This window comes from Selaginella moellendorffii, unplaced genomic scaffold, assembly GCF_000143415.4.
Source record: "Selaginella moellendorffii unplaced genomic scaffold, v1.0 SELMOscaffold_32, whole genome shotgun sequence".
In the NCBI taxonomy this organism is placed as follows: Eukaryota; Viridiplantae; Streptophyta; class Lycopodiopsida; order Selaginellales; family Selaginellaceae; genus Selaginella; species Selaginella moellendorffii.
The window spans coordinates 1,562,255-1,574,270 of NW_003314293.1; the positions used below are offsets into that span (position 1 = coordinate 1,562,255).

The 12,016-nt window shown below is 41.8% G+C and overlaps 3 protein-coding genes across 3 annotated transcripts; 2 read left to right on the plus strand and 1 right to left on the minus strand.

Moving 5' to 3' along the window:
• Window positions 1-6,332: 6,332 nt before the first annotated feature.
• Window positions 6,333-7,947, minus strand: LOC112348766 (DCN1-like protein 2). Its single transcript, XM_024681938.1, has 11 exons — window positions 7,837-7,947; window positions 7,651-7,709; window positions 7,421-7,557; window positions 7,305-7,363; window positions 7,218-7,241; window positions 7,084-7,166; window positions 6,961-7,025; window positions 6,860-6,909; window positions 6,703-6,804; window positions 6,594-6,653; window positions 6,333-6,540 (listed from the first exon to the last, which is right to left on the minus strand). Exons 1-11 carry the CDS (start codon window positions 7,867-7,869, stop codon window positions 6,433-6,435), a joined length of 780 nt encoding a protein of 259 aa, XP_024537706.1. The 5' UTR covers window positions 7,870-7,947; the 3' UTR covers window positions 6,333-6,432.
• Window positions 7,948-8,024: 77 nt separating this feature from the next.
• LOC9638531 (L-aminoadipate-semialdehyde dehydrogenase-phosphopantetheinyl transferase) lies at window positions 8,025-9,532 on the plus strand. Its single transcript, XM_024681937.1, has 5 exons — window positions 8,025-8,181; window positions 8,239-8,371; window positions 8,777-9,024; window positions 9,097-9,280; window positions 9,329-9,532. The coding sequence occupies exons 1-5, from the start codon at window positions 8,060-8,062 to the stop codon at window positions 9,440-9,442; spliced, it is 801 nt and encodes a 266-aa protein (XP_024537705.1). The 5' UTR covers window positions 8,025-8,059; the 3' UTR covers window positions 9,443-9,532.
• A 193-nt stretch (window positions 9,533-9,725) lies between these two features.
• LOC9638350 (serine/threonine-protein phosphatase PP2A-2 catalytic subunit) lies at window positions 9,726-11,715 on the plus strand. The gene is made up of 6 exons (XM_024681922.1): window positions 9,726-10,283; window positions 10,341-10,455; window positions 10,541-10,649; window positions 10,703-10,780; window positions 10,861-11,052; window positions 11,190-11,715. Exons 1-6 carry the CDS (start codon window positions 10,031-10,033, stop codon window positions 11,361-11,363), a joined length of 921 nt encoding a protein of 306 aa, XP_024537690.1. The 5' UTR covers window positions 9,726-10,030; the 3' UTR covers window positions 11,364-11,715.
• Window positions 11,716-12,016: the final 301 nt, after the last annotated feature.

The following is a 12,016-nucleotide window of genomic DNA, read 5'->3' on the forward strand; positions in this document are numbered from 1 at the left end:
GAGCTCCAAAAGTATAGTAGGGGGAGGACTGCAGTGGAGCCAGTTTGGCCAGGAAAGGCCAGTTTGGCCCAGGAAGGCCGGACCCAGTGTTGGGTGATGAGCTGCCCACTGGGAAGTCCAAGACTAGAGTGAATACGAACCAACAAGCGGGGTAGCTTGGTGAAGTGTTCAAGAGCCGGCTCTAGTTCCCCCGGGAGATCGACTGGCCGATGCTCCCAGTCCAAGTGTGGGTGGCACTACCTACTTGGATACCTAGTGTGGCTCAACGGAACCTCGCTCTAAGCCCATGGCTAGAGCACCTAAAGACGAAAGGCGGGGAGAGTACCCATGAGGCTTGCGTAAGGCCACGGTGTTCCGAAATGGTGTCCCAAAGTCCCAGACTATGGAAAGGAAGAGGGGTAGCCCTCTGGTGTGGTGACCAAGGACATAGTCACACAGTGAGGAAGCCCTAGAGGATAGTGGGACTTAGTGGTCGGGCCGGTGGGCCTTGATCCAGTGGCAGTGTTGGCGAACACAGCCAAGGACAGAAAGGGACTTGGTGGGGACCAGAACAGAGATATTGGGGAAGGCTATTCCCCATGTCTGTAGGCATCCTAAGGATGTTAAGGAGTGGATCTGGGATGATCACTCATGGATGGACGACCCAGTCTTTGAGAGACGGGATTGGAATGTAGATGGTGTTGGACCACCAGTGTGACCAAGGTAAATGGGCATGGCCTTAGCGTAACGGGCCGATATGTCGGTGGTACCTTGGGGTGTCGATCATGGGATCGGACACGTGGAGCACTTGGACCAAGTGCTAAGGTTGAGTGGCATGGATGCCATTCTCGGGGCTAGCAAGCCCCAAGTCCTGAGTTGGGCTTATGAAGGTTGTGAATGAGACTCCTCCAAATGGTCGGAGGTGTGGTTAAGTGACTAAAGTAGAATGGAAAAATTTAGTCTCTTACATTGAGCATAAGGCAAAGAATGTGAAGAGCTAAGTATTATCTACTTAGTGGAATACATATTGGGAGCAATTGTTGACATTGAAGTTCCTCTAGATTGGATTGCCATGGCTAGTGAGTGTCCTCCATTCACAAACCACATCTCAATGCTTTAGGTGGTGTCAGACCTCTAGGTGGGCAACAAATAAGAGATCTTTGGGATTTCCAAGTAGTCAGTGACCTTTACATATTATGTATATTCCTTGCAACATCATCACAGCTCTCTTATCTACAACTACAATCAAAGTTTAGTGTTGTTGATCATTAGTTGCCTCTATTCTTTCCATCATTTGTATGTTGCTATCTCAAAGTTCTTGCATCATTATTTTCCCTTGCTCATCACTTTGTTCGAGGAGACCATTATATCTCTTAAGAGTGCATTTGCATTTTTTCCTATAGCTATTGGAATTTTTTTCCCACTAACTTGTACTTTTGGAATGTCTTCATTGGCATCTCTAGGATCTTGTGTCTTAAATACAATGTTTGGATCTGGATCTACAACTGTGTTTATCTCTAGAAAAAAGAGAAATAAAAGTCAATCATAAAAAGACAAATGAGCTTACCATATCCCAATAACTCACTTACAATCATGGAACCTATAGATGTATCAATTTAATGGCTACTTAGAACATTAGTTTTTGAGTGTTTCATAATGACATTTGTTAAATGCATGAGGAAGCTTTGCACCTTCTTCATCCATGTAATAAACTCATTGCTAAAGTAAGACAGTTTCCTTGATAAGATGTTGCTCTTGTAATTGTTAATTTGCTTCCACTTCTTTGCAAGTTCATCTCATTATAATTCACATTGCTTTGGTGTGTAATGAAATCTTTGTGAACGTAAGATGTTAAAACTTCTTTGTGTAACCCACAAATTTTTCCTTTCCAATTTGTTAGCTTACCTTGTTTATCTGACCACCACGGTCTTGGCATTAGTTAAGTTCTTTTGCCAAGGTTCCCACTTATTATACTAACTTCTACTTAGTTTTACTTGGTTTTAGCAACTCACTACACGAGCAATGGAACATTAGCCATTCATCCATAGATTCTCAAATTCTTTCCCAATCCCCCTCCCTTCATTAGATTGGACTTAGCCTCTAGGTTTTTAACATCCCTTGGTACAATAAGACTTGATTATGGGACCTTCTAAATCCTAAATTTTAGGTGCAACATTTGCTTCAAGACACTGGGGGGAAACATCATGGCATAACGGCCCAATATGGGTACCCATACTCCCCCACTTCCATCTTAAAGGAAAGGCCCAAGTCCCTATGAAGGGCAAGGGCCAATGAGCTACAAGGTACTCAAATAGGGCACCACTCCATATGAGTCAGGAGTATTGCAATTGGTTTCCCTTCCGGGAGTGGGAGCTGCTCTTGAGCACTTAGTTGAGTGGCCTTTCTGGCACCACCCGAGTCCATATTCACTCCCACCCAAAGCCCTTAAGCCCCAACCTCAACCTCACTTTGTCTCAGACTCGATCTTGGACTTGGTCTCGGACCCGATCTTGGATCTCAGACTCGGTCTCAGACTCGGTCTCAGACTTGATCTTGGACTCAGTTTCATTTGATAAACTCTTTATCATTTCGGTTGTGCTTTCAGGGATCTTTTAACTTACGACACCTTAACCATAGTATACTCCCCATTGTACTTAAGTTGGGATAATGGGTCCAACACCAGGGAGTTGGTTCCTTACACTTTGGTCCTTTTATTGATTTTCTATAGCCATTACTTTTTTAATCTTTCTCCTTTTTCATCCTTTTTGTGTATTGGAGAGTTATATTCTCATCAATAGACCATTTTCCTTTCTATTCATCATTCAAATTTAGTTTATTATGGGAGAACAAGTTTAGAAATCAAAAAATAAACATGAATTATATTTCTTTAGTTCTTAGAGGGGATAATGATAATAAAGTTGTGAAAGAGGAATTTTCAATTCCCCCACCATGAAATCCTTACTGTTTCAAAAATGCATTTAAAACGAAGTAAAAAAACAATTGGGAAACATTATCTATCTCAAGGAATTAAAGGTAATTTACATTGCAGAAAATACTTGGAATAAATCCAATCACCAAATTGAATGTACAAATGCCAAGCTAAAAGCCATTGTAAAAATTTTCTAAATAAAAGAGAAAAAACAAAAAGAAAATGAAAAGTACCTAGATCAAAATTGCATTTGACATAAATCCCATGTAAACACTTAAAAAAAAACTTCCACTTCCTTGGAAATTGAGAAAAACAAGTAAAACTCTAGAATTATAAAGTTTAAGCTATTAATAAACTAAAATATGAGTTAAATTGCAACCATAGATAGAGCAATTTTCCATTTATTGCAAACTTCCTCTTAGATGATGTTTACCTAGTTCATGGGGTATATTCCCCCTTTCCCCCATTTTGGGAGCCATGTCACAAGGGTCGGGGGTGGGGGGCACCTGGAACCTAGGGTTTAATTTCTCTCCCTTGGAAATTTCCTTCTATAGTAAAGTATAGAACCCTGCTCTCACCCCTCTACCACCCCTTAGCTTCATCAGCAAGACTTTTTGAGTGTAGCATTTGTGGAAGAATAGTTAACTATCACTTTCAAGAGGCTTTGAGCGAGCACATGGTCCCTTCTACTGTGGTATGCTTTCTTTTTTAAGCTGTCCAAGACATATAGATAGGCTAGACATGGAAGGCCTCTATCGGAGGGTGGCACGTGGATCATGCCATAATGTAGATCCACCTTTCAATGATTACAATGGATAAGTGAAATCAAGTGACAAAACCCTATTCCATTTGCTCTGCACTACTGCCATTGTTCACATCGCATCTAGTTGCTGCAGTCCAAGCCCAAGTCTGGCAACACATTTGCGGGATTTTGGGGACAAGTATTGGAGGCACTAGGGTTTTGAGGAGTCATCTTGGCATAGAGTACTGGGGTAAGTTCTTTTGTGAGATCTTCACAATGTTTGTAGCTCACAAACTCACTATAGTGGAGGGAGGCCTTTGAGCAAGCTTGTGCCTTTGTTGTATCAACACAAGGCAAATGAAATAGAGGCTAACCTTGAATCCTCTTCCTCTACCGCCTAGAGCAGGACAAAGGAGGTGCTTGCTAGTGTAAGGGAGAACCCCTTCACACAAGCTAGAGCCTTTGTGCCCTTCATACAAAAATTGCCAAACATGGGAGATCTTTAGACTACAACAACTATAATGAAGTTTGACAGCCATCTAATGACAAGATGGTAGACCATGGTACTAGATATGGTATGTCCCATGGTAGATTTCTTGAGCGAGCATGAGATGCTACCTAAAGAGGACTATCCTTACAATCTTAGTTTGTATGGCTCTACTAGAGTGGACAGGACCCTCAACAAATGATCACACTTAACAGCTTTTAGAACTTCTGGGGGGCAATAGCTAGTTATAAATATGTTTATAAATGAACAAGGTATAATATCTTAGAATATCTAAATATATTTTAGGTATATCCATTATTATATTGTTTAAGCAAACCAAAAATTATGAGTAAAGATAAATAATTTATGAGTAAAGATATAATGAATATAATTAAATAGTTTTAAGTCATTTATATATAAATATATAAAGTTTAGGTATACACCTATGCTGCCATATACTATGGTTAGTGTAGTGGGATTTTGATAACCATCAAATTGGTTTCAATCCAGATCACTAGTTCTTGTATATAAATTATTCAGCTAATCAAATATGCAAATTTACATATAAAACTTTAATTTCCTTTAGTGATTGATGTTGAATAAGAACCTTGATTGCATGAGCATCTCTAGTTGGAATAAAATGAAGTAGCACAATTTTGGTTTTACTATAAAACTGAAAATAGTTTGGTAAGCTTTTAATAAAAAATGTTTATAATTATTTTTAATGAATATATAAGTGATATAATATATAATAAATATTAAATTTATTTATTGATAATGGTAAAGTCATAAAAATATGAAAATTAGTAATAATAATAAATGTAAGTTAATAATATAAAACTTAGAAATCATTATAGTAGTTTAAAATATAATAATACCTTGTGAGTGAATGAAATATAGAACTATGCATATTCAAGAAGCCCAAAAACCATAAGTTACATATAAAAGTGAATGGTTCAAATTAAAACCAATCCAACATCCATTAAAATCCCACTATATTAAAAGTTGTACATATAAACCTCACATCATCCCTTCTTCATAGAGTAGTTAGGATACTTTTATTGATAGATTAGGATTTGGAGGGATATGCAAGGATGCTTTGATGTAGATAGTGCAACTTGTTTTTTATTTCTTTTTACAAAATGCTTTAGCCATTGTATATGTACAATTTTTAGAGGATAAATTTGTTAAATGGAGCTTTTTATTTTGAATTAAATATATATAAGTTGGGCATATTATAGCTAGCATTTCGACAATATCTTATAAGATTTATATATACACTTGCTATAGCCACTTTTGATGATGTTCTTCGATTGACACAATGTTATATGACATTAACTCTCTAACATGTATTTTAAATCTACTTCTCCAAGGGAGAGGATTATGTTCTAATAGAGGTTGACACTATTGTTGTTAAATGCATTTGTTATTGCATTTATGATTGATGGCCTCCTTTATCAAGTGGTGTTTCAACATTTTTATTTGAAGTGGATTCTTTTGGATAATAGTCTTACATTTATGGTTTAAGCATTTCATATATTGATGTCTTGGCTAAGGATACATCACACTTTTATAAATTTTTATCATTTACAGATGCATGGTTTGGTGGAACAATTAATTTGGATATTTAAAGGGATGATTGTAAAGTATATAAATTTTTAACATTCAGATTAAAATGATTATTTACTATCTCTCAAGTATATGTATGTCACATCATTAATGCTTCACTATATAAACTTTTATATAGTCATGATTTTATATTATTGCTAGTAGAGTTGAGTTTATCTTCACAATTTCTATAAGATGTAAATGCTAAGTCCTGAAATCAATATTTGACGAGCATTCTTAAAAGAGAATAAATGAAAAAGTTATAAGAATAAAAGATGGAAAAGTTAAATTTAAATCCAAGCATTTATTAAAATAATTAGAGTTACCCCTCACCTCCACCAAATGTAACTGTATGTAATATAAAAATGTGCATATTCAATTACCCTAAAAACTTTAATTGATATATACAAAAGTGCATCACTCTCTATGCTCCAGAGTCCACCTCTAACATCACTTAAATTAAAAGCAATCTATACCTTTTTTATTTTTATAAATAATAAAATATAAAGGAATATTAAAAATTACTTGAAAAACCTTTTAAATTTAATTATAATACTGTAAACAAACTTTACTTTCATACAAGAGACTTTAATTGCTAAATTGATGTACAGTTTGAATATTGCAATGAATGATATGTGATACAAATAATGCCCAATGGCAAAAAAAGAAAACTTCTCTCTTGTGATTTCACTTTGCTGGTACTACTCCACTTTCGACTAAATACTCCGCAAATTCGTCAATAAGGTATGGCCATGCGCCTTCCGCATCGTAATTTGACAGTGTCGGGCTAATACTCTAAGACAAAAGACTTCAGACATCAGTAGAAGTTTTAATCACGCAAGTACCACCTTTGAAAACTCGAGAAGCTGAGACCATGTGTCCTTGGAAATGGCCTTATTGTGTTTCGCCTGCATACACAATCGCTTCAGAAACAACCAAGAGGGAACAACCACATACTTGTAAGAATTGACACCAGATGTTGATGAGAGGCCAGCCTCTGTCTTCGTACAGCAGCTCCCACATTCTCACCGCCGTGTCTAACGCAAGCGATTTCTGGCCCTGAAACACACGCCCGTTCATGAAGACACCCAACAAAGAGAAAGGCGCACGTCACCTTTTCCCTGGCCCAGCAGAACGCAAAAGCATACAGCTCCCGGAATTTATCTGCGCAATGACAACTATCAGCCGAAACCGAAAGAAAAGCACGTAGCTCACGTTCATCTTTGAGCTCCGCTCGAAGTGCTGGAAGAACAGATCTTAGCTTGGGAATCGAATCAACCCTGGCATTCAGGAGAGCTATTTTTCTTCAACATGTGCTCAAAACGTAAGCCTTCATACCCGATAGAGTGGAAGCCTTGCATAAATTCTTTTTTGGACCATTCACACATAGTAGCCGCCTTCATGTGCCATGAGATTACAAGCTGCGAAGCACAGAAAGCATTATGTCACAGCCTTAAAAACGTTGTTCTTACCATGACGACATCGCCGGGGTCTACCTGGAGAGCAAATAAAAAAACACCAGCTTTAGCATGCCAGAGCTCTAAAATCTTTAAAGTTACCTCCAGATCTTCGCAGAACAAAGAGATCCCATCCACTAAGACCATGTCAGAGTAGGGGTCTGCAAAAGAGACAAATGAGGAAGAGAAAGAAAGCCAAAGTATTCACGAAGGACCACCTTTGTAGCGAGAATACACTTCTTCCAGCTGATAAGGATCAAGCTTCGGCCTCGCAAAAGCCTGGTTATAGTATATATCCAGCGCTCCATCTAGATTCCAATCGCTGGCCTTGAGCGCGGCAAGAGCAGCCTTTTCACTGAAGCACAGGCAGTAAACAAAGAGATTTTGATAAGTAGGTAGCGAGAAAAACAAGCACAAGCCACCAAATGGAGCCTTCAATCAACAATACTTTGCCCCCGAGATCGACATGAATTGCTGGATTTTGTCTCGGCCTCTTCCAAACTTATGCTGCAAGGAGCAGTGAAAGAGCGAATTAGCACCGAGAAACTCTCGCAAAATCTTCCACAGAACTAGCAAAACGATCCAGAGTCGTATTTCACGGGAAGAAATCGCAAGTCGTGGAGAAAGAACTCACCATGCCGAAGAATCCTTGCGCATTGCCCGACATTTTGGAGCGCCTGGAGCTGGAATTCGTGAGCGCTCCCTCTCCCGCGTTGAGAAACCCTAGGGCGCCCGGTAGCGCATTCTGTCCCTCGCTCGAGAGGAGAGCACACGGCACCTGAGTAAAATGATCACGTGTTCGATTCCCATCCCATCATGGCGGATAAAATGCGATTCCCTAGAATCTTTTATTTCCCATGGAAGAAGAGGGGGGATCGCGGCGCTGGGCAGTGAATGCCGCGGAATGGAAACCCTCGTCCGCGGAGTTCGATCTCTTTCTCTCGGCGCTACCGCTCTGCGACTGGGAGGCCGTGCTCAGGTATGGCGCTGGATCTCCTGCGGTGAAAATCTCATGGATCGCAGTGGATTTGGATAGGTTTGTGAGGATCGAGGATCGGAAGATGGGGATCTTGAGCCGGCTGCTACAGCGGAAGCTCGTGAATTCGGTTCTTGGGATTCCTTACAAGGAGATCATCATCCATCGCACTCCTCAAGGCAAGCCTTTTCTAGTACGTATAGAATTTGCCGGAAAAAAAGCGTGTTTTTTCTTCCTTTGGTTCTTCTACGTTCTTACTTCCTCGTGTTCTTGCTGTGATTGCCTTTCATCCTCGTTTAGTTTGCTTCTTTGATCTTGAAAGTTTCAGGAAAGTTTTTCCAAGCCTTGATGGGGAAAATGAGTGTGTGACCGTGTAGAATGCTTTGACATGTTTGATCTTTTATGGTTTGGTTTTTCTACGTTCTTACCAGGTTTTGATGTCGGGTTTTCCTTGCAAGTTTTGTTCTTGTTCTTGCTGCTTGGTTGCCTTCAATCCTCGTTTAATTTGATTCTGTGATCTGATTGACTTGTAAGTTCCACATTCAAGAGAGAGGCTTTGACAGCTTTGTTTGGTTTTTTTTTCTTTTTTTGTTTGCAGGCCAACGATAGACGACGCCTGAGCCTTCCAGAGTTTAATTTTAACGTTTCTCACCATGGAGACTATGTCGCAATCGCGTCGGAGCCACACCATTTCGTTGGCGTGGACGTCATGTCGCATGACCCCCGAATCAAAGAACAGCCACTCGCGTACGTGGAGAACTTTCGGTCCTGCTTCACAGCGCTTGAATGGGGAAACATTATGAGCTCGAAACCGGACCACAAAAAGATCTTGCACCAATTTTACAGGTAAAGAATCTCTATCACATTGTTTTCTATTCCATTCTCTTTTCACTACCGTGATCTCGTCTCTAACTTCAGGCATTGGTGCTTGAAGGAAGCGTACGTAAAAGCTATTGGAATCGGGCTTGGTTTCAACCTCCAGCGGCTCGAGTTCTTCTTTCTCGACGGGGAAATCTGGGGACAAGTAGCTAGCGTACGAATCGATGGCAAACATCGAGAAGATTGGTCATTCTCTTTGCATCAACTAGACAACGAGCACTGCGTAAGTTTCTCAGATCTTTTGGTCTAAACTATGAGAGTTTCTTCGCAGGTTTGCGTCGCAAAAGGCTCTTCGCAAGAAGGAAGCATGGAAAAATACCCGGTTGACAAGCAGCCATTTAAAATTCTCACAGTGGATGAGCTCCTTCCAAACAATCAAAAATAACGCTTGGAACTCTTGAAAACTCTGTGTCTTATCACTCCAAACTTCCGTGGAAGTATCGTAACCGTCAGGCTTCTGTGGATTCCAATCGTACGCCTCGCGTAAAATGTGCCAGCATCTTTTCTATCTGGACACGTGGAGCTGCGCACTGTTTAGAAGTGTCCCAATGCGGCTACGCCACGTATTCGCCACCTGTCAAACCAGTCTGACGTGGGATGCTAGAATATGCCGCCGAAGCTGGAGGCTTGGTTCCCGAGGCTGGACTTTTGTGTAGTAGTGGTTTTGTTTCATTTGGCAGTGTTTGTGGAAGGAGGAGGCTATGGCGCGTCGCGGCGAGGTCTTGTCCCTGGCGGCCGCTCTCGAAGAAATGCGATGCCTCGCGAAGGCGCTCGGCATCTAGATGCGGAGCTCACGGCGCGGCAGTGTTTCTTCCATCCCCGGGCAGGGAGATTTCGAGGTTTCTGGTCTCAAGCAGCTGGAGCTAGGGCGCATTGGCTGTGGATGAGGGATCGCCGGAATCGCAGGCCGCGGATCTGATCGTTCCGGTAGCGCTAGGGTTTTTGTTTCACTGTTCTCGCTTCGTCCTCCGCCATGCCTTCCCACAACGATCTTGATAGGCAGATCGAGCAGCTGTGGGAGTGCAAGCCGCTGTCGGAGCTGGAAGTGAAGAATCTGTGCGAGCAGGCGCGCGCCATACTGGTGGAGGAATGGAACGTCCAGCCGGTGAAATGCCCCGTGACCGTGTGCGGCGACATCCACGGCCAGTTCCACGATCTGATTGAGCTCTTCCGGATTGGAGGCAAGGCCCCCGATACGAATTATCTCTTCATGGGCGACTATGTCGGTGAGTTCTAGATAGGAAGAATTGGTCGTTGCTACGAGTTGATCTATGGTTTTCCAGATCGCGGCTACTACTCCGTTGAGACCGTGACGCTGCTCGTGGCCTTGAAGGTACGGTATCGAGATAGAATAACGATCCTGAGGGGGAACCATGAAAGCAGGCAGATCACGCAAGTGTACGGGTTTTTATGTTTTTATTTTTTTTTTTGTTTGTTTGATCTTGGGGAATTGGTGATGATCACAGCGTTGCTCTCTTTGCAGTTATGGTTTCTACGACGAATGCCTTAGGAAATATGGAAACGCGAATGTCTGGAAGTACTTCACCGATTTGTTCGATTACTTGCCACTCACGGCGCTGATTGAGAACCAAGTAAGTTTCTGTTTTTCTCTTTCGCAAGGTTTGAAATGTTTGCGGGCTCGCAGATTTTCTGCCTCCACGGTGGTCTTTCGCCGTCTCTGGATACTCTAGACCACATCCGTGCGCTGGATCGCATTCAAGAAGTAAGTTTCTCTTTTGTGCTTCTGTAAAGCTCGTTGGTGGCTTGTTTAATCTTGTAGAGCTGACTTTACGTGATCCACAGGTACCGCATGAAGGCCCAATGTGTGACCTCCTTTGGTCGGACCCGGATGATCGGTGTGGATGGGGAATCTCCCCGAGGGGCGCGGGATACACATTCGGTCAAGACATCGCGGAACAGTTCAACCACACTAATGGCCTGAGCTTGGTGGCCCGTGCACACCAGCTTGTGATGGAAGGATACAACTGGTGCCAGGTAGGAGGCCTCCGATGGATTGATTGAAAGCGATAGCCACCAACGTTTTTCCTTGAGTTTTTTTTCTCAAGCTGAGACTGCTTCGTTTCGAGGCAACGGGATGGAACTGACTGGAAGTTTTGGGATGAATTTTGCAGGACAAGAACGTTGTGACGGTGTTTAGTGCCCCCAACTACTGTTACCGGTGTGGCAACATGGCGGCAATAATGGAGATTGATGAGACGATGGGGCGGACCTTCCTCCAGTTTGAGCCAGCTCCCCGACAGAGCGAGCCCGACGTTACTCGCAAGACTCCCGACTACTTTTTGTAAGAAAGGCAAGTTCCATCTTACTGTTCTTCTGGGGGCTTAAGTTTGAGGGGAGAGGGAGAGAGGAGAGAGGGATCGATCGAGCTGCGGAAACCAGGAAGGAATTTGATGGGGGATATGTATAGCGTCGAATGTAGTTCGCTTGGTTGGGGGAGCAAAAAAAAAGAAGAGAAAAGAGAGAGGAGCTGGCTGTAACATTTGCAGAAGAAGGCCACGGCTTGTTCTTGTGCAAGAATTTTAGATGGGAGTGGAGGCTTGCAAAAAGGTCTATTCTTTGATTTCGTTCTTTGTTTTTACCTTTCGTTTTTGTTATAAATTTTTTGGTTTAGTGGACACTTGCAACTTCTTTAATCTGTCATCCAATGGCTAGTAATTCCTCACACTGTCGTCGGTAATCTTCCTCCTGAGTTCCTTCCACCTTCTCTGTATGTTCTTCTAAGAATATGTCTTAGTCTTCATTGAATGCATGTGTAATCTGTAATTATGTGAAGGGTAGTAGACCTGGAACAAGTAGTTTCTACTTTAAAGGTTTTTTAACTTTTTATGTTCTTCTCTTTAGAGACATCGATGGCTGCATTGCAAGTGAGAATCCAAATGTGCATATTGGCTAAATCAGGCCAATGTGAAGCAATCCTTCCTCACTCTGCCGCACGACT